At 40.3% G+C, this 19,872-nt stretch overlaps 1 protein-coding gene and 1 pseudogene across 2 annotated transcripts; one reads left to right on the top strand and one right to left on the bottom strand.

The window, feature by feature from the left end:
• Positions 1-221: 221 nt before the first annotated feature.
• Positions 222-11,681, top strand: LOC146468267 (polyunsaturated fatty acid 5-lipoxygenase-like). The gene is made up of 11 exons (XM_085124697.1): positions 222-554; positions 2,941-3,213; positions 4,465-4,808; positions 5,033-5,189; positions 5,930-6,039; positions 6,237-6,426; positions 7,376-7,740; positions 8,293-8,399; positions 8,726-8,807; positions 9,473-9,691; positions 10,269-11,681. The coding sequence occupies exons 1-11, from the start codon at positions 446-448 to the stop codon at positions 10,500-10,502; spliced, it is 2,190 nt and encodes a 729-aa protein (XP_084980823.1). The 5' UTR covers positions 222-445; the 3' UTR covers positions 10,503-11,681.
• A 116-nt stretch (positions 11,682-11,797) lies between these two features.
• LOC146468266 (betaine--homocysteine S-methyltransferase 1-like) lies at positions 11,798-19,615 on the bottom strand (annotated as a pseudogene). The gene is made up of 9 exons (XR_014867530.1): positions 19,583-19,615; positions 19,110-19,248; positions 17,679-17,794; positions 16,589-16,780; positions 15,597-15,744; positions 14,953-15,142; positions 14,352-14,482; positions 13,373-13,470; positions 11,798-12,210 (listed from the first exon to the last, which is right to left on the bottom strand). The product of XR_014867530.1 is annotated as a betaine--homocysteine S-methyltransferase 1-like (transcript).
• Positions 19,616-19,872: the final 257 nt, after the last annotated feature.

Below are 19,872 nucleotides of genomic sequence, written 5' to 3'. Positions count from 1 at the left end.
ATAATCTAATTGATTTACTACTTCAAGCGACATATCTAGGAAACTGAGACCAACTTGACGCCTTCCGTATTCAAATCCTGGCTAAACTGAGTCACAGAAACTTAAATTTTACACTTTGAATAATTTATTCCAAGCTTCCTTTCTTTTTTTTTTTTCTTCTTTTTTTTTTTTTTGTTCTAAGCAGGGTTTCTAGGGCCCGGAAAAATGCAATACACACTTTCCTAAAGCTCGCCTACTGTGCCCAATGATCACAAGTCACCCGCGGGCCTGATAATTTCACTCGGACCAAAGGAAAATATTGTTGTTTATTTTTAATATCGCTTAGTTCCTCAGCTTTGGCAGGTTGTCAAGGCAAAAAAATTAGTGATTAGAGATTATTACTTAAACGCACCATCCACGCTGTCCTGTGAAGGTCTTGTCCTCGAAGTGGGAGTGAGCATTCGCCATGTCTCCTCTGAGTGTCTTCTTGGTTGTTCTAGCCTTGGTGAAAGCTTCGAGAGAGGCAGAGTTCAAAAGAAATACTGTCGAAGGTACAAGGGAACTTAAAAAGCCAGGTAGTGGAAATTACAAGCTTTATATTACTTAACTTGCCTTATTATAGTAATAATTTGAATGTACTTGAGGTTAGCTGCTCAGTGAAAACTAACATGGGCGATTCCAAGTTAGTGAGGACTACAATATTATCGAATGTACTACAACGTTGCTATACCGCTCGGGTTTGCTCTTCACTAACCACGCGCTTGCATTAAGCTAGTTTTTTGTTTTGAATACGATTCTTAACAAGACCCGCAAAACAAGCATTTATGATTAAATCAAACAAAGAAGTCCTTCTTTTTGGGAGTTGGCTTATGAAACGAGAACCAAGTGATCAGTTCTCTTGTGAAAGCGTACAATGGAAAACGTATAAAGTACGTATATCAAACAATTCAACTTCGACTGCACACTTCTAACATACAGCTAGATATATCTCTTGAATTTAATTAAAGATTTCCAACATTTCAGAAATCAAATCACGTTAAGTGTTAAAGTATTTTTATAAAAACTACTGTACCCGTGTTTTATTTAATTAATTTGTTCCGATGAAACTTTCCTGCTATAATTTAAAGCAGCAAGCACTCTGCGTTTATTAAAATTTGTTCCAGGTACCTGTTTTTCTTATGATCGATCACGGACCATCACGCTTTCTTCCAATTATATAGTAGAAATAGAACATTTGCTCAACGCACGATTCCAATTTTATTATTCACCTAGCCCGGTTTATCCCTAAATGTAAATTACTCACACTGTTTATTTTGCTTATGGCCAATTTTTGCGGGATTCAAAGGAACAAACTGAATTCTTGCGATTTGTTGAGATTGAACTTTTAAGAGAGGTAACCGCAGAATTTTTGGCAGTATATTATTCAAATTCGCTTTCTGACAGGTTACATACCGAAAACAGCGTTTGGATTTGGTGTAACTCGAAAATACAAAACTGTAACACTTATATTGCTTTTGATTATTCTTACAAACTCAACTTTGACCACAAAGACGGGTTGTTTTGAAAAAAGTTAACACCAATTTTAGAATTAAGGACATGTACTTGATGATTTATGCAGTGAAGTAAATTTTTGCAAAAAACCATTGCAGTTATTGCAAGTCAATAACATCGTAGGGAAATCACAAAACAAATTAAAACTGAAGAAAATCATGTTATTTGTTAACAATATACAAGCTTGCACAGCATGTTGTCTGTTGTTGGCTGCCTTGATTTTGCGCTCGTCGCGCAATAAATTAAACGCGTACGTGGAAAAGCGCGCGAGCAAGACGGTTGAAAAAACTAGCTGGGGCTACTACAAAAATAACCTGTCTGACTTACGATGTCGGCCTCCTTCCAATGCGAGCCTTGGTCGCCTGTTCTCGTAGGTGGTTCAAACATCATTTTTTGCCGGTAACTAAGGTTACCTTCATCCCTCCCAACTGGTTTTGTTTAACAGGTGTGGGGGAAGTCCTACCTGTGAGGTATTTTTTATGTTAAAATGCCAGCAAGCCCTTGATTCGGCGTTAAATTAGTGGGGCAACTTGAATTTTAGGGTTTATGTATTTAGCTCACAGTAGCAAAACAAAGGTCGTCCCGTGTATGCGAATCTGTTTGGGCTAAACAGCGCGAAGAAGAGGGCGGGAAGTGAAGTCCATTTCCTCTGCTATCTACCGCGAGAGCACTTTTGGTAAACATTTGTTCGGACACAGGATTTGCGTACTATCCAGGACTTGAGTTGGTTTCCTTGAAGGCACCTGGCGTGTTCTGATTGGACAGTAAAAACCACTAGGGCATGAAGTGGGTAGTGTCGGGCTTGGTCAGAGGAAATCTATCAGAAAAGAAAAGATATAATATATAGATATTAAATTATCAAGGCGAGAGTTGTTTTCAATTACATTCTGTTCCGAAAATTACTTGGTGATCATTTCGGGATCATTGTGAGAAAACATTGGGGATCATTTCGGGATCAATTTGGGGATCACTTCAGGGTTGGGGATCATTTCGGGTCGCGCGTATCTCATCGATCAGCTCAATGGTGACGTTTCATTGTACCGCGCGGCATGGAAGGCTGGGGACGAGGCTGAATAAACACGTGATCAGCGAGTTTTCGGTTAATCAGGCTCGTAGCTAGACCAAACATTTCACGGGACTTTTACTCAGTGCTCTTGAGCTTACAAGGTCACACACCAAAGTATCTTAATGTAAAATGGTGAAAGGACCTCAATAACTTCCATTATGGTAGATTTAAGAAATAATTTACGTTTAATTACTAAGAAGGCGAGCCGTTAACACCTTTTCATTTCTGAAGATTTCAGCTATTTTCTCTGACTTGGTCGCTTGTAGGCAATTTCATATGCGGATTATATAGATGTCTGAATTAAAGAATTAAATTTTTTTGGTAAATTTGAACCTTTTCTTTAGTACCAAAGCTGTACCAATACGAAGGGTGCTTTAATGCGGGGATCAAAGCTGGAATTTATCTAGGAGATTTCCACTCTTCCCAGTCTCCCGTCGAAAAGTGTGCACAGCTGTCTTTAAATCGGGGTTTTGAGGAGTTTTCTCTGGAGAATGGTGGTCATTGTAGAGGAGGAGACGATCTTCAGCAATTGTATTTCAACAGTGGGACATCTCTCGCTTGTGGGAATGGTGTGGGCGGGAGAGATTCTGCAGACGTCTACTCCATCAAACAAACACGTAAGGTGATCTTAAGTAGCAAATTAAGCGAAAAAATACACAAACAAACAGAAAAAAAGAAAAGGAAAGAAAAAAAGAAAGAAAGGAAGAAAGAAAGAAAGGAAGGAAGAAAGAAAGAAAGAAAGAAAGAAAGAAAGAAAGGAAGGAAGGAAGAAAGAAAGAAGGAAAGAAAGAAAGAAAGAAAGAAAGAAAGACAGAAAAAAAGAAAGGAAGAAAGAAAGAAAGAAAGAAAGAAAGACAGACAGAAAGAAAGAAAGAAAGAAAGAAAGAAAGAAAGAAAGAAAGAAAGAAAGACAGAAAGAAAGAAAGAAAGAAAGAAAGAAAGAAAGAAAGAGGATTGAACAAACTCACAAACAGTAATGAAACGAAAATTACAGCCAATGGTACTAGAAAGATATTACCCTCACATTCACTTGGAGGTTTCCAAGTTCGGGAGTCCACAGGACTGTTTGATATCCGTTTGAATGGAGGGTTTGGTCAGCTTACGTAAATGGTAAATGGAGCAGTTTGACACAAGTCCGCCCGCCTCGCCGCCATTTTCTTTCTTTGTCGATAAAAAAAGGATTGACCAGTTATCGTTCTTTCAATACCGAGAAAGGTCTGTGGGACGGAGGCCCTACGAGAATGTGACCTTGTTACCTTTAGAACTGATACATTTACACATATACTGCAAACGCACAAAGTGGTGGAAATCAGGTCACATCTCCACTCGTATGACGAGTATGCGTATGAAACCAAAAAATAACATCACAGAAAAGTGCCTTTCGTTTTGTAAAGTGCTTTAACTCAAGGAAATGAAAATAGACAACGACAAATTATGCACGAGACAAGACTTTTAAGGCTCTCTTGGGCAGGACATACCAGTTAACAATTTGTTCACGAAACTGAGTCACCAGCAGGGCATATGCTCGCCGGTTTTGCGTCAATGTCGGTCATGTGAATTGAACTACAATCATCGCCAATTTCTGTTGGGAAAGTTAGAGAACAAGCCCAGTATAGCAATTTTTATCAGTTACGTCTTTTTACGCATTTGTTTGTCTTTTCTTCCACCCCCCCCCCCCCCCCTTCAATGTTGACTTCCCCACGAACAATAATGCGTAAGGATTCACAGTTGAAACTCAACATTGATAATACAGGGGGAGGGGGAGGAACGTGAAGGAAAGGCAAAACTTAGCAACCTTCTTAAGAGTTTTGGCGATGATTGTAGTTAATATCATGATTACTTGATAACTGTTGTTGTGTTCTTGATAGCAAATGGATGTGGCATCGAGTCTTCCGACAAAGCCACGAAAGGGTGTCGAAGACATCGACAAAACGAAACGGAGCAAACCAGACTGGACTACGAGCTTAGGCCGCCATCATCCTACTATCCTCTCCCATCCCTAAACAAGAGTAATAAAGAAGTGTACATGATCTTGAAGAGGGATGCTTTAGACAATCACTGGATTGATCTGTACAACTCTACCATCTTTAAAAATCTGGGTTTGTATCTCATGTTCCAAAGCATAACAAATAACACCGAGTTTGAAGCAGAGGGGGACTATACCAGAACATACAACTTCTTCGTCAAGTCTCAGCTGTATAATGTTAAGCCGGTGAGTTCAATATTCAACTTGAAATGTCAATTTTTATATATTCACGCGTTTCATCAATACGACTCTTATGCACTTCTTCCAAAGCTGATTCTCGTTTAACAAACAACAATCCACAACAACAACAACAACAACAACAACAATCTTTATTTTCTTAGTCCATGACTACGTAGGAGTTCTTGTTGGCGGCTAACATCATCGAAACTTCCTTTGTTTCTTTTTTTCAGAATGACCAGCAATATTTTAAGTTTCATTTTCAAGATGCAAGCATTCCTTTCAGGAACCTCACTGAAGTTGCCCTCTGGAGAGATGACGGCGTGTTTACTGATCAGCGGTTAGCTGGCAGTAATCCCATGGCCATTCAAAGGGTTTCTTGGAACCCAGGTAACCAGGCCTCCGATATAGGCGATACGACTTGTCTCACTAATGCGGTATTTCTGCTATATTTGACAATCATTGCATTAAAGCACGCGTTGGATATGAGATGACAGACAGCTAACTCGTTGGCTATAATTATAATGATCTTATTCAACAAGCGTGAGTGGAATAATTGTTTTCTTAGAAACAACCAAGATCAGTAAGATCTTACTGTTTTCATGTTTTCAAGGGAGACAAGATGACGAACGTTGGGTGTGGTATAATGGCCGATATCCCATGGCTGCTAAGCCAATAAAATCTATGGAAATGCATTATCCAATGGTTCAGTATTTAATAATTGCGGTTATTATTTTCGAAAGGTGCAAAGCATGCCCTCATTTTACGAACGGCTAAGGCAGCTTCTTGTAACAAGAAACAAGAGGCAAGGGCGAGTGGGGAAAATTACGTGAACCTGGGAGTGAAGAGGTAGGATCGAGAGGTGCAGGGTGTTAATTACACTCCATTGATAGCCTTTGGTGATGGCTTCTTCACCCGCCTCAAGGCATCCAGTTACAGTATCGGTAGATCAATAATTCAACATAAATCGATGAACAGTTCCTGCTATTGTGATTTCTATCTAACACGATACATTTAACAAAGGCTAGTGACTAACACAACCACTATGAATTTATCTCACGCTCTGTTGAAAGCGGTGAGTCTATTTTTTCTTGTTTTGCTTCAAGTTTGCTTTTTACTCCATTTTGAAGGACACTATGGAGGCGTGGACTGGAAGGAGCTGAGCGCAAAACTAAATCCACAATTTAATTGGGAAGGAGCGATCCAAGACGTGTTGGGAATGGATATCTCACTTAATCAGGCCAGTTTTTTTCAAACTAACTTTCATCGGTTGTAAACAATATGAAACTAAGGCAGAAGTTGCTGCCATCTTGAAGTCATCAGAAACATAACTGCCTCGATCCATTTGCAGTGCTAAATCAACCTGCAGCTTCAAACCTCAAAGTGCTTGAAATTATAGTTTAATGTCAGTTTCTGCATGGATTCTCTTCCCAATAGGCGATAAACAAAGGTTACGTTTACGCGGTTCACTATCCTCTTTACGATGGATTGCCTCCGATCAACGCTGATCCACTTGGCACGTTAATGGACGCTTACTCTCCTATCGCCTTATTCGTATCGAAGCCCAGCAGGCAACAACTACCAAACAGGCTTAAACCGGTTGTCATTCAGTTGAACAGTTCTACAGGTAGGGTCACCAATAGGTTTTTATTTATTCATCCCCTTATGCTCTTTAAATAAACATTTCCTGGGCACATATACTTGGTTAAGAGGTCCTCAGTGCGGCGCCAACCGTTTTTAGCAATCCAGAGCGACTTAAACATTGTTAAACTGGAGATACTTGCATGCATTGAATTTTGTTTTCATTCTTGGTTAGTTAGGAATAAAAAGAACATTATACTGTTTCCGTAGCTTTATGCAAGACGTGCGTCATTATCAATTTGGACATGTTGTTCCACCCCCCTCCCCGCATCTCTCTCCCTTCCCCTACTTGCCTAGTAGCGTCCCTCCATGCGTGCTTTCGTTCATCGTTGGCTTATTCATCCACAGTTCTTTGTTCCTTTCTTTTTACGATTTACCAGAACATTTACGAGACTGCGGCAACATCACCCAATTTAAAGCGCTACTTAAGACACACCTTTTAACTATGGCATTCGCTCCTGATTGATTTTTTTTCTTTTTTTTTTTTCTTTTTTTAAGTAGTTTTATATACATTTTTTTTATTATTTTTACATTTTTACATTTTACATTTTATCATATATTTTTGCTTTTAATCATAACTTATTATAATCGAAGTAATACTCCTATTGTTAACATACATATTGTGCTTTTGTAATTATTGTAATGCGCATTTGATCATCTTGCCATGGAAAATGCGCAATATAAGCGAATAAATTATTATTATTATTATTATTATTATTATTATTATTATTATTATTATTATTTTTCAACCAAATTTTTACTTTCCCTTGTGGCTTTTTTTGTTAACAATATCAACAACAACAACAAAACACTCATACACATTACTCAACTGTCTGTTACCATATGAGTGATACTGCATCACTACACTGTCTCACTACACTGAGTCTGTTCTTTTCTGTTTTTGTTTGTTTGTTTGTTTGTTTGTTTTTTTGTAGACTCCCCAGTGTTCACTCCAGAGGACAGCGAGCTCTGGTTGAAGGCCAAACACGTTCTTCAAGTAGCAGAGTATGCCCAAACCCAGGTCGTAGAACATCTTTACAAGTTGCACCTTTTCATGGAGCCAGTGTGTGTCTGCATGCATCGACACCTGTCAAAACTGCATCCTTTGCATCAGTTACTGAAGCACCACTGCAGGGGACTGATAGGTGCTAATAAGCTTGGATATCCATTTCTCTTTGCACCAGTAAGAGGTTCGCTTGATAATCTACTCACTGTTGGACGAATAGGCGCTATGAAGATGATATTAAGAGCTCATCAGTTAATGAGCTGGGATGACACGGATTTTCTGGCCAATATAAGGGTTGGTATTGACTTGGCTGTCTTCCCGAATCTTGCAAAGTCTTGTCTATTCAGTAATCCGTCAAAGGAACTCTCTGCCATTGGAGTTACGTAAAACTAAGAGCCTAACACACAACCTGTCCTAGAATATGGCGAGCTTTTCAACATTCATTTAAGCACATTTCATGCGACTTATCATCCCGTAACTCACGTTTATTTTTAACTAACTTGTAGCAAAAATGGGAGTTGACTACTATTAGAAGTTAAGAATGTTTTTTGACCAAAACAAAGCTAATTACTCTGACCAATCACCCAACAGACGTAAACAGCACAATGAACCAATCAGAACTCGAAGAAAATACATGTAGCCGGCACCAAGCGCGGGAAAGCGAATTCGAACAAAACATGCTTGATTTTGGATTAGTTTCGATTATTTTCGAAAGCAGCGCGAATTTTGCTTACCAATCACAGAGCGCAGTAAGCAAAACTAAACAAACGCGAAATTGCTTTTGACAGTCAATTGAAAACCGCACTAGTATCATCTAGCAGTTATTTGTACCTTCTGATTCTTTAGAACCGAGGACTTGATGACAAGGAAAAGCTTCCTTATTTTCCGTACAGAGATGATGGAGCGCTGATTCATGAAACGATATCAGAAATGATCAACGAATATGTCGAGCAGTAAGTTAATTAAATTTACAGTTAAACCTAATAAATTTTTCTATAGTGCCGAGATATGGGAAACCTGATATCGCAAAAAGAAAAACGCATTGAACCAGTCCCAACTGACAGAGGTAAACATGGAGTTGGCACTGCGCGCCGAAAAATACGTGAAGCCGAGGAATAATTTGCCTTTCGTCTTGCCATTGGTTGGCAAACAAAACCCATATTTCCGCTTCCGCTACTTGCCTTTTGAGTTTTTACAATAGTAATAATGATAAAATCTGCATTCTGTTGGAAAGTTTATTCGACCAATTAACTTACATAATTATCATTTGTTATCTAAGGTATTATCAATCACACAAAGAGGTTCAGCGAGACACAGAGCTGCAGAATTTTGTTCGTGACGTCGCTGTGGGATCTGGAAAAGTAAGATGGCTTACATCTGTTTGTGAGCTGAATTCCATTTTAACGCATCTACTTAATATCCGTGACATTTTTGCATCTCGTCGTCGACACCAGGAACGAGAATATTCATGAAAAATACTTCAAATTGCCAAGACCTTTTTCAAGCCTTTAAAATAGATATTTGTGAACTGTTAAAACAATTTGACCTGTTGGAATTTTTTTCGCTATCTGCTCAGGCACCGGGAGGGTGGGTGCTCTAGTATATTAGTGACGCGCCTTGCTTGAGTTTGGATCCACAAAGCGGTATATAGCTAGCGTTACCTACCTACCTACCTACCTACCTACCTACCTACCTACCTACCTACCCACCTTTAATACACACCCTGAATGTGACTTCACACACTGATGGTAACCACTGAATTCGCCTACAAACAACTCGCCCTCAGGGAAGTTAACTTGCCTACGCTACATTTGTTGAAAAAGTCTCCTGTACAATAACAGATGTAACCTAGCGCAACTTGTAACCCAGAGAAAACGCGCATACAAGTATGACTGTATCTCATTTTTAAGCGTGCAACCACAAATACCATCTTCTTTGTGGACGAGTTTGTTGTTGACGAATTTGAATTTGGACTAATACACTGTATATCGATATAAACTATGTACGTCTGTCTGTTGCTTGTCAGGTAAAAAACTTTCCAACGAAAATCACTTCCAGATGGAGTCTTCAGAAGCACTTAACCCGAATCGTTTGGACGCTGAGTGCCCAACACAGCGTCATAAACTATCCCGCAAACAACCTTGCAGCGCTAACTTCTAACACACCGACCAAGCTGTATGATGATGATAGAGTGGGAGTTGATCATTACGGATTCTACAATCTTCCAAGGAAAACCACCTGTGGGGTAAGGTTTATATCAATACAAACAAGAATACTTCTTCCAAATTTCAAACCAATCAAATTCCCAAAGCCTTCACTCTTCTGTACCTGACCAGTACACAGATGAGTAGAGAAGAAAGCTCTCTCAACGAGATCAGTGATGTAACACGTGAGAATCATGCACATGCGCACTTGTGCCCCTCTTTTCCTCGTCCTCCATTCTGTTTAAATGCTTTATATTTTTATATCTAGGGGTGTATTTACACTCATAGGTAAATATTTATCTTTTATTTTTGGGTGGTGCAGGAGGGGGGGGGGGGGGGGGAGGGGGGAAGAAGGTGGGTACACGCAAGTGCTTCAGTATTCCCAGAGGGAGTTCGTTTCAGAAATCCAGGTTGTTATGCCTTGTAATACCTTATTGACGGTTCATTGCGTTGTCATAAATCAAAAAGCGATCAATTCTAAATTAAAGTTTGAGATAGTATAGACAAAAATTTGCCTCCTTTATTCTTTTCCTGACTGTTTGCTTTTTGATGTCACCGTAAAACCACTCCACTCTCACATAAAAAACAACTTTATCTGTTTCCTCTTACTTTATTCAGAGACAAGCTGGTCTGGCCATGACTTTGGCTTCCATGCATTATGACTCCTTGTTTGACTACGCCCAACGCCTGCCCGATAAAAAGGGAAGACTGGTTGTACAGAAATACTACAACTACTTGCATGGATACGTCAAGTCCACCATACAGCAGAGGAATGCCCAGAGATTCGAAAGAGGTTACCTGCCCTATCCATTCCTTGTACCAGGATGGATAGCTAACAGTATTCATACTTAAGTGCTATCGAGAAATGTGCGTTTCTCAATCTCTCGAAAAGATTTCGGACCCGAAAAACTATTTTACATGCACAAAATTCATTACCAAAAATTCAGTTTTTGAAAACTTTGAAAGGAAAAACATTTGAAGTTTTCCAAGATTAAGAGACACGTTGAGTTAGTTTGTACGAAAAACAACCGGTAATCTGTAGAAAAGGGATAAGAAAACTACTTTTCGGGCCCGAAAGCTCTTCGGGAGCTTTGAGAAACGCACACCAGCTCGTTTGAGAGAACGCTCTTTTGTGGCTTGGGAATGTGTTCCAGAATGTGTTCCAGTGTAGGAGGCTTATACAAACACAATGACGACGGCATAGAGAACATCAAAAACAAAATGTTTAATAAGCAAAATAATGGTTCTGCGCGCGCATGATGTTTTATTTTGTATATTTCTTTGCTTTCCCCTGCAAAACAACAACGAGAAACGATCAAATTCAAGATTTGTGGAGAACGTGAGCATAAAACTAATAAATTTTTCGTTTTTTTTTTCTTACCTTGAACGCCGTTCCTACCAATTCAGTTCTGGATAGTTCGGCCACATTACACAGTTTAAACGAGTTGGAAAAATCATCGCGAATTAGTTCAAGGAACGTGGGCTTATATATAGTTGAGTTTATAAAATTCAGTTTTTTTATATGTTGCCGTCGTGGTTACTTTAAGTCCTTAGTGCCGAACTGTGCAACGCAAACAGACGTTCCTTTATAGTGACATGCGCAGTGGAGAGAAATGTGATCGGAAAAGGTGATTTGAAATAATTTGGCGGAGAATCAAAAGCTTACATCCGGGTGCTTCAACGTCATCAGAATGGAATGTCCCGGCTGGTTGTTCAAGGGTCCCTTTAATTCTCTGGAAGCACAAACGCAGGCCTCGAAAGAACGTGTTTTCTCACATGGCTACAAGGAAGCAACTATAGTCTCATAAAAATGTGGAACGGCTCACTGAAATTAAGTTAAACATGTATTACAATTAAAATTACCTAGTGTTATAGCGTTCCAACATGAATAGATCAATGTTTTTCAATCTTTTTAACTTGAGTGGAGTAATTAGATTAAAACTGGCTGGCCGAAGGCGAAGAAAATAATGGACTAGGAATATAGTTATGTTGTTTAGATGAATGTATTAAAAAAAATTAATTGACAATGATTATTTGTTGTCGGAATTTGATTTGCACCAAGATCCGTTTATCCGTTGAAGAAGCTGTTGGCAGCTGAGGTTAAACGTGAGTACAAGTCCTTACTGTGAGTAGAAATCCACATTCAACAACATCAAACACCTTAAGCATTTCATTATGTTTGCATTTACCCGCATTACCATACAAGCTTTTAGCTCTCGATTTAGTGACAACCCTTTCCACGAGTTTCATACAGAAAACAAATTTTATTTAGGAAATGTGCATGAAAGTTTAATATGTGAGACTTGATTAGTGTTATTAACTGTAGAACAGCAGTTCTTTGTTATTCAGAGCCACCGCTTCAAGCCAGTTCGTACTGATTCACGCTTCCTGTGATCTAATAGCCAGTTCCTTGAGCTCTTGATCAGAGGTCATAACTTTATCCTGGGACATATCTTTGTGTCCGGGCTGTAGATCCCATTGCCTGTCCAACTTAGCAAAAGCTGAACTTAGCGGCCGCCCACTTGCGGGGTTTAAATTTTCCCAATGGCTGCGTCTTGCTCTGTAATCATAACAAAACAAACAAACAAAACTAGTCATCAGAAAGGTAATTCGGTGAATTTGCTAAATTTGTTTAAACCTGATGGCAGAATTATCGCTGGTAATGATATTATCATGATATTTGGTGAGCCACGGAGAAACGTGCAAAGTTTATTCAGGTCATGCTTCATTACTTACTGCAGTTTTCAAGTGAGTGTTGTAAAACCAAACCCGAAGTTAAATTACTCTATCCAATCACAACAGATCGTTACGTAAAAAGCGGAGTCAACCAATCATTCAAAGCACATACATGCAACCGGCGCCAAGCGCGGGAAAACGTGTGCGACCATGTCTTGATCATGATTGGTTTTGGTTTTGCTTCTCATTGGTTGAGGAGAAAGTGGCGCGAGTTTTGGGAACCAATCACAGAGCGTAGAAAAGCAAACCCAAATTCAAACGCAAATTACCTTCGCCAGTCTTACAGCTCTTGATTCGTGAATTTTGTGTTATGGTAAGCAAGCAAGTAACACCTTTAAATCTCTTCCGAGGCGGATTAATTTTCCCAGGTCAATTTTATGCGAACCTTTAACGGCGGGCGAAAAAACGAAACGTGAAGATAAAAGTTCTTCGGATAGAAGAGTGTCTGGCTTCCAAATAATTTAAGAGCGAGATATTTTTATCTCAGCTCGGTGTAGTAAAGCCGCCGTTACACGTTGAAACTTTTAGCTGAAACTTGTGTGCAACGGCGCTGCGAAACAAGTTTTAGCAGGCGTTGCGCCGTGTAACATGGTCGGTTTCGTGAAACTTTTTCGAACTTCCGTTGCGAGACAAGTTTCACGAAAAGTAGAACCGCTTTCTACTTCTGCAACGGCTCGCAACGGTCGCAGTGGTGAAAAAACAAGAGTTTCACCGTGTAACACCACTTGGTGAAACTGGTCTCGTTTGCCGTTGCACACAAGTTTCAGCTAAAAGTTTCAACGTGTAACGGCGGCTTAAGCCTATAAAGAACTTTTCAGGAATTTATGACGGAGATTCAGTCTCCCTCCCACACACACACCCCCCATCCCCTGATCCCCACATATACACTAGCCCTGTTATACATTGGAGTCACTTACATACGCCACAAGATTCTTTCCTAGATATGCTTTTGTTTGAGTTGTTATACCCCTGGGATATCCGCTCACCTGGCCCTAACCCACGGATATGTATGCTGTCGTAGGGCGTCTCCCCACAAACCGTGCTTCTCACTGCCAGGAGGCAATTTACCTCGCTCTGTAGCGAGCTGAAAGAAAAGAAAAAGCATTCATTAGCTCAGCAAACACCACTTTAAAAGTTATTATACGCAAAACATAGCAAGCTTCTCCATTTTCATAACCAGTTATAGGCAATACGAGGTTTACGGAGCCGCCTTTAGATAAAAGTACAAATTCTGGCAGGATAACCAACCCAAGACTCAAATAAACTATCTCCACAAGACATTTCGTTTCCCATTGGCCAGACCGAACCAATTTTTCTTAAAGGAGCAAAAGTTTCTGATTTCCCTTCCAGCGTCCCTTTCTCAAGGTGTTTCAAAGTTGAATATGCTTTGCATGCATGCATACCTCTTAGAAGCAACGTTTACAACGATTTCTTCGATCACATGCTATTGTGATTAGTTTAGGAAGTTTAATTTTATTAATTGTACACGACCACATCAGCTTTGCTGAACCTTTAATCGTGTTAAATAAATGCTGTTTTTATTATTATTATGATTATGATTTTAATTATGATTATGATTATTATTATGATTATTTTTATGATTATGATTATGATTATGATTAGGATGATGATGATGATGATGATGATGATGATGATGATGATTATGATTATGATTATGATTATGATTATGATTATGATTATGATTATGATTATGATTATGATTATGATTATGATTATGATTATGATCATGATTATGATTATGATTATGATTATTGTTATGTTAGAGATAGCTGTTCGTTGCAAAATGGCAGACACGAAAAAGATTAAATCAAGGCTCACCCAGTGGTTTATTCTACCTTCCCTTTGGGAAAAACTGGCTTGATCTCTTCTTTTTGTTGCATGTTTTACAGTGATTTAGAGTATTTTGTGTACAAGAAAAAGTGCTTTATATAAAGCTGTATTTACCTCTTCTGCTATAGCCCTGACATGATAAGGCTCAAATCCACAGCACGCTCCAACGTACCTTATGCCCATATCATACGCCTCGCGAGCATATTTCTGTGCATCCCACCGGCTTATTAGACGGGATTCGAGCGCTGAAAATTTAACGTATAAATCAATCTTTGAAGCAGTGTGGCGAGAAAGCAATGCCGCACACTGAACAGTGTAGCATGAGATTTGTTATCGAATGCAAATTCAAAGATTCTCGTCAGTAACCATCACGCCGGACGGAAGCTTAAGCTAAGTTTTGCTTGTCATTTTTTATCGTCAGTAACCATCACGCCGGATAGAAGCTTAAGCTAAGTTTTGCTTGTCATTTTTTTAACTTTAGTTTACTGAAAGTTTAAGAATTTTAAACAAGACTGACGGGTAAACAATTTTAAAATCCGGATGTATTACAATGGAAGATCAAAATCATTAAGAGGGCTTCTTAGGACTAATGGACCTCACATCAGCTCATATGATCAACGTTACATCAGATGGCCGAGAAATGTTTAAAAATAGCTTAAGAGGAATTTTGCGGGGCCTCTTTTATTCCCTTTTCATCATTATCTCTTGGCCATACCTAATGGGAATTCAGGAAGGCCTGTCAATCCAATGCGATCATACTTCAGTTCAGGCGTGTGATAAGCAATAGGCTGCACTATCAGGTGACGAGTCAAGGCCTGCCTTGGCCAGAGCGTCTTTCATTTCTTGCATGACAGCGAGACAAATGCTGGGATCAAAACAGCAATTCACACCCACAATGTCTGCACCTGGAAACATAAGCGAGGAATTCTTGATTTATTGCAGTGAATTTGTTTAACTTATCACAAGTCTAGCTTCAACACTTCTACTTGAGATACAACCAACGAAAATCGCGAGAGCGACTTCGCGCGAGGGTGATTTTCGGCCGAAGATGTTTAGGACTTTTAGCCCTAAGTCTCTGTCTCGTTATTCGCCAAGAATAGGGAACAGTGTTCTTGATGTTGTGGTCTGAGCTAACATATTTCACAGAGTTGTAAGGAGGCTGGGCGTCGTTGACAGAAACCAACCGTTCATGAGTTGTTGAGGCCTATGCTTAAGGCTGAATTAACAGGCCGAGAACAGAGAAAGAGGTTCACCCGATTGGGGTCAACGATGACGGCCATAAATACTGATGAAAAAGTAGATTTTTAAGTGGCGGTTTGGGTTGATTACATCGAGGATGTACAGCTTACACTCACTTACCCGCTCGGGCTACTCTGACAGCGCATTCACCAGGCGATACACCAGTCATGTCTCCAGCTAGACTGACCGATAGGCACACTGCCACTGGCTTCCCTGTGGCTTTCATTACCTCTGTGGCCCATTCAGCTTGTTCAACATACCGGAATAACTGAAGAAGAGATGAAGGAAGCAAGCTTAAGACAAATATATCGAATCACTACTCCAGGCGTTCAGATTATGAGAAGTAAAGAAATTGCAGCGTACGTGATTGTCCCATCTTTCTCGGTTTCAGCACCTCCCCCTTCCAACCGCTTCCGACTTCCAAGGCACTGGCAGAATCTTTTGATGACGAGTTACCTTGACGTGAAACTCCTAAAACAGGCTAAACAGAACCCTGCTTATGCATTTAATGGGTTGCGCCACTCTGTATAGCGTTTAAGGTTTTCATTCCACCTGTTGTTCGTTCTTGGAATTTTTGTTTTCAGGTATAGCATTTTGCTACCGTAGGAGGTGTAATTAACTAGCGAACCGCGGAAGAGTATACTAGGCATCTTAATCCAATTTATTCCTGGCAGCCTTATTTCAGGCTATACCTGGTGGAATTGGATCGCCATCGCATTCAGACTTTACCCATTCCCATCCCTATGGCCCTGGAAGAGATTGGATACTACTGGCCTTTCAAAAATGCTGGAAAACACACCCCAGTTCTCAACTAGAAACAGCCATGACGCTATGATGAGAGCTAACGGCTCATCAACGGTACACAGGCCTCGATGAATCCCGGCTTTAATGCCTTATGTCAGTTGAGTTTGCTGTTCGTTCTCGCCCTTAATCGCTCTGATAGTCTCCTTCGAAGTTGTTATCGGTGTTGGTTTTCCTCTGGACACAGTAAATAAAGAGCCATTTTGTGGATACGTCTTTGCAAAGTCTAATTTTCAACCCATCCCCTCCATGACGCCATCTGCAGACCTTTAAACAACAACTAGTGTAGTAGATGCGACTATTTTTATTACCTCGCCTATCAAGAAGTCGACATCATTCTTCACAAAGATATCTATTTGCTTTTTGAATTCTTTCTGAACTGCTTCCTTGCCGAGTCCTGATAGATAAGAAGGCACTTGTGAAATATTGCCGGCCACCAAAGCATCCCCTTTGCTTGCTACTTCCTTTGCAAGGTCACAGGCTGCTTGCTTGATCGCTTCACACTAAGGAGAATAAGAGAAGATTTTAAGGAAAAACATACAGGTGCTACTGAAAGGCGCAGTATCTTGGTTCTCTTGTGACAAGCTCCTCGAAATTTTCGTTGAGAGGTTAATTGTTCTGTTCCTCTGATTTTCAGCCATAAGTTGTGTCTCAAGGGGAGGCACTTTGCCAGGATTTCCTTCATGTGCTTGAATGGTTACCGGAAAAGAACACACACAAAAACCTATAATTTATAATTTATCCAATATGTTTCTCACAAAGTTCCTGCAGCGATTCTTTTTTTCGTAAATATCTGCTCCGACTACCGCGGAATTTTTAGTATCCCACTTAATACAAAAGCGCGTTTGTGTACACATTCCTAATGTCTCTTTCTTATAGCTTACTGGAACAAAATTACCCTCGGACCACTTTACTGATTGGACTACAGTTAGTTGTGGAAGCTGTTTTCAATGCTAGGCCGCTATCTCAAAACAAATTCACTACAGAAAGCACCAATATGTCCAATTCCAGAAAAAAAAAATTCCCACAAAATTACGACGGCTATCTTGTTTTCCCGCCAAAATGACACTGGTCCACTCGTGCGCGCTCTTTGTCCATTGGAAAAACTCGTAATCGTACTAGAATCTGAAGGCCTTATTTCTTTACGGTGGCTAATTTGCTCTTTCAACTCAGTTGTTAAACCAAGCATTCGTTAACGTAAGCGCGCGGGCATTTTCATTGCGACAACACATTGCGAGTTTTTTTTTATCTGTCTTCAAAAACTTGCAACACGTAACATACATGTTATTGCCGCAAAAAATTAATGTCAGCGCGCATGGGCAACGGCCTCAGTTCAAGCATAAGAAGCACTGCCACAGTTTGGGAAGCACAAAAATCAGTCGTGTTTTCATGTAGTATTACCCCAATCTTCGCCGCGGTGTGCCCTCGATTTTCCAATTTGTCCTCGCTGGCATAAAATGTAAATGTTTGCATCACGTCAGCTCCTGCCCTCAAAAACTCGCTGTGAAGCTGTCGTACTGCAACAAAACCAGGTTAAGCAATTCAAACAACAACTATGATGACTTCATAAAGTGCCGCCATCGCTGCAACCACCCTAATGGACAGCTTAATGCTTTGTTTCCAGGCCATTACTCAATTATCGATCGAACCGCGTGTTCTGACGGCAACCTCGTTCACAGGGACGAAGAGAGAGGACCCTGGAAACGAGTTGTTATTTCTGGCCTTGCACAAAGTTGACCACCTAGTCACCAAAATAGCTGCGGCCCGTTCGTTTCCTACTGACGCGACAAAAACAGGGGCTAAATGTGAAGGAGCTAAGCCAGTCGCAAAAACTCCACACGCACCACGTCCCACGGAGGTGTGACGCTTCGGGACAAGCCAGACCAAACAATCTTTGCGCATTCGTCAGCCAAATTCAAATGATATGCCTTTTTTTGCCAGGCTGTTTATTATATCCATAAAAATGGAATCAAAACGAAAGTCATGCACTACTGCGGTCGTCATCATTTTGAATTTGTTGTTTTCTGCCGTTGTCCTAGGCACATCTCCCCTATTAGCAAGCTCCTGGGCGTGTTGGATTTTTCCTTATCGGCCTATACTGGGACCCTATAACTGTTATCCCTTATAGTTTCCCCACTGACTATCCCTTAAAATTAGGAGTCAATGACTAAAACTTAGTTGATATCCCTTGTCCTTATAAATGTTGTGGCTGTTATCCTTTATCTCTAGATTATTTTGCAAGTTTCCCCTTACATACTTGAAGACGTCATATTCAGTTGTGCGCCAAGGAGGACTGGGGACGAGGCTGCTTCACAAAGCAATTCATTCTTGCCCATTTGTCGCTGTTAATTAATTTTTGGTACTTATCCACGTGAGTCAGTTTTAATAAATGAATTACTACACGTGTATAAGAAAACAAAAGAAACGAAAGAGTGGGTTTAAACTTGGAGTTTCTGGTCTACCGAACACTGTTATCATTTGCATAACCTGGTCTGCATGAAAATGGTTCCGCCAGTGTGTAATAAGATGCACATGACCCTGGATCGGCTGTGGTCTACTGCGAAGTACTTCGCTAAATTTCGATCCTTTGTGACGAAATCTGAAAGTTGGCTAGTACGTTAGGGGCTGTTTCCTTCGCCGTCGATTTAAGACTACCCGGGCTGACGAATTCCCTTTCCTTATCAAGTTTTGGTGCGCCGTTTCAGTCAATTGGCGAATTAAATATAACTTGAGACCGCCATATGCATACAAACGATTGCTACCGCATCTATACTTAAACTAATCACCAACGTTTGTTTTTAACCATGATAAAGAGTCGATTTTTAATGTTACCTGCTTCCGGGTGCTCCACTGTAGCTTCTGGGGTCCAAGCTCCAGCTTTCACGTATCCCCGTCTCTCCATGCAATAGAGAAATCCGCCATCACCAATCACGACCTCGCCAGCATCAAGCCTCTCGAGAATTCCACGTTTCTGCAAAAAAAAAAAATAATAATCAAGGGTATTTATATATGATGAGAATTCTAGAGAATACAATTTTTACCAACTGTCTTTACATTAGACTCAGTACTTATATGTGACTTATAAGCTTGGTACTTCTGTATCACTGCACTGGGTGTCCACTGATAAAAACCTATGCATCACAAGGCTTTTGCGAATAGTGCTCGCATACAAGAGCATCGATCAGCAAGCCAACCGGCTGCTGTCACGCCCAAACATCGAATTCGAGTCGTGTTTCCTTCAATCCTTCTAAATCCTTAGGAAAAGTTATACAATTTTAAATTAACCGAAAAAATCGTGAGCCTACCTTGCCGCCCGACATTGTGCCCCTGAATAATTTGGCAAGGAGAAAACCGGACGAGGTCACATGACGGAACTATCCGTGACAGAATTGCAGAGGTTGACAAGACACGAACAAAGTCAACAAAGAGTTCATCCTCTCTTGTAGAGACTAACAACTTGGTTTAGCCGACAAAGTGCATGGGCTTTTGCAAGGTATCAAACGGGAGTTAAAAAGAAAGGCTCGCCCGAAAGCAAGTACAGTGGCAGGCAAAAGCTTGTCACGCAATCGGGAAGTGAAAGGTGGGTGGTGGGTTG

This window comes from Pavona decussata, unplaced genomic scaffold (genome assembly GCF_977016875.1).
Source record: "Pavona decussata unplaced genomic scaffold, jaPavDecu1.1 SCAFFOLD_133, whole genome shotgun sequence".
NCBI classification, from domain to species: Eukaryota; Metazoa; Cnidaria; class Anthozoa; order Scleractinia; family Agariciidae; genus Pavona; species Pavona decussata.
Note: the sequence above shows the minus strand (reverse complement) of the source record. Positions and strands in the feature narration are given on the sequence as shown.

What these genes read in the sequence shown, in the direction of transcription:
- LOC146468267 (XM_085124697.1), top strand. Translation starts at nt 446, where the DNA reads ATGTCTCCTCTGAGTGTCTTCTTGGTTGTTCTAGCCTTGGTGAAAGCT. An exon ending in CTACTCCATCAAACAAACAC is followed by an intron (nt 3,214 to 4,464) that starts GTAAGGTGATCT and finishes TGTTCTTGATAG; the next exon opens with CAAATGGATGTGGCATCGAG. An exon ending in AAGGGTTTCTTGGAACCCAG is followed by an intron (nt 5,190 to 5,929) that starts GTAACCAGGCCT and finishes TCCATTTTGAAG; the next exon opens with GACACTATGGAGGCGTGGAC.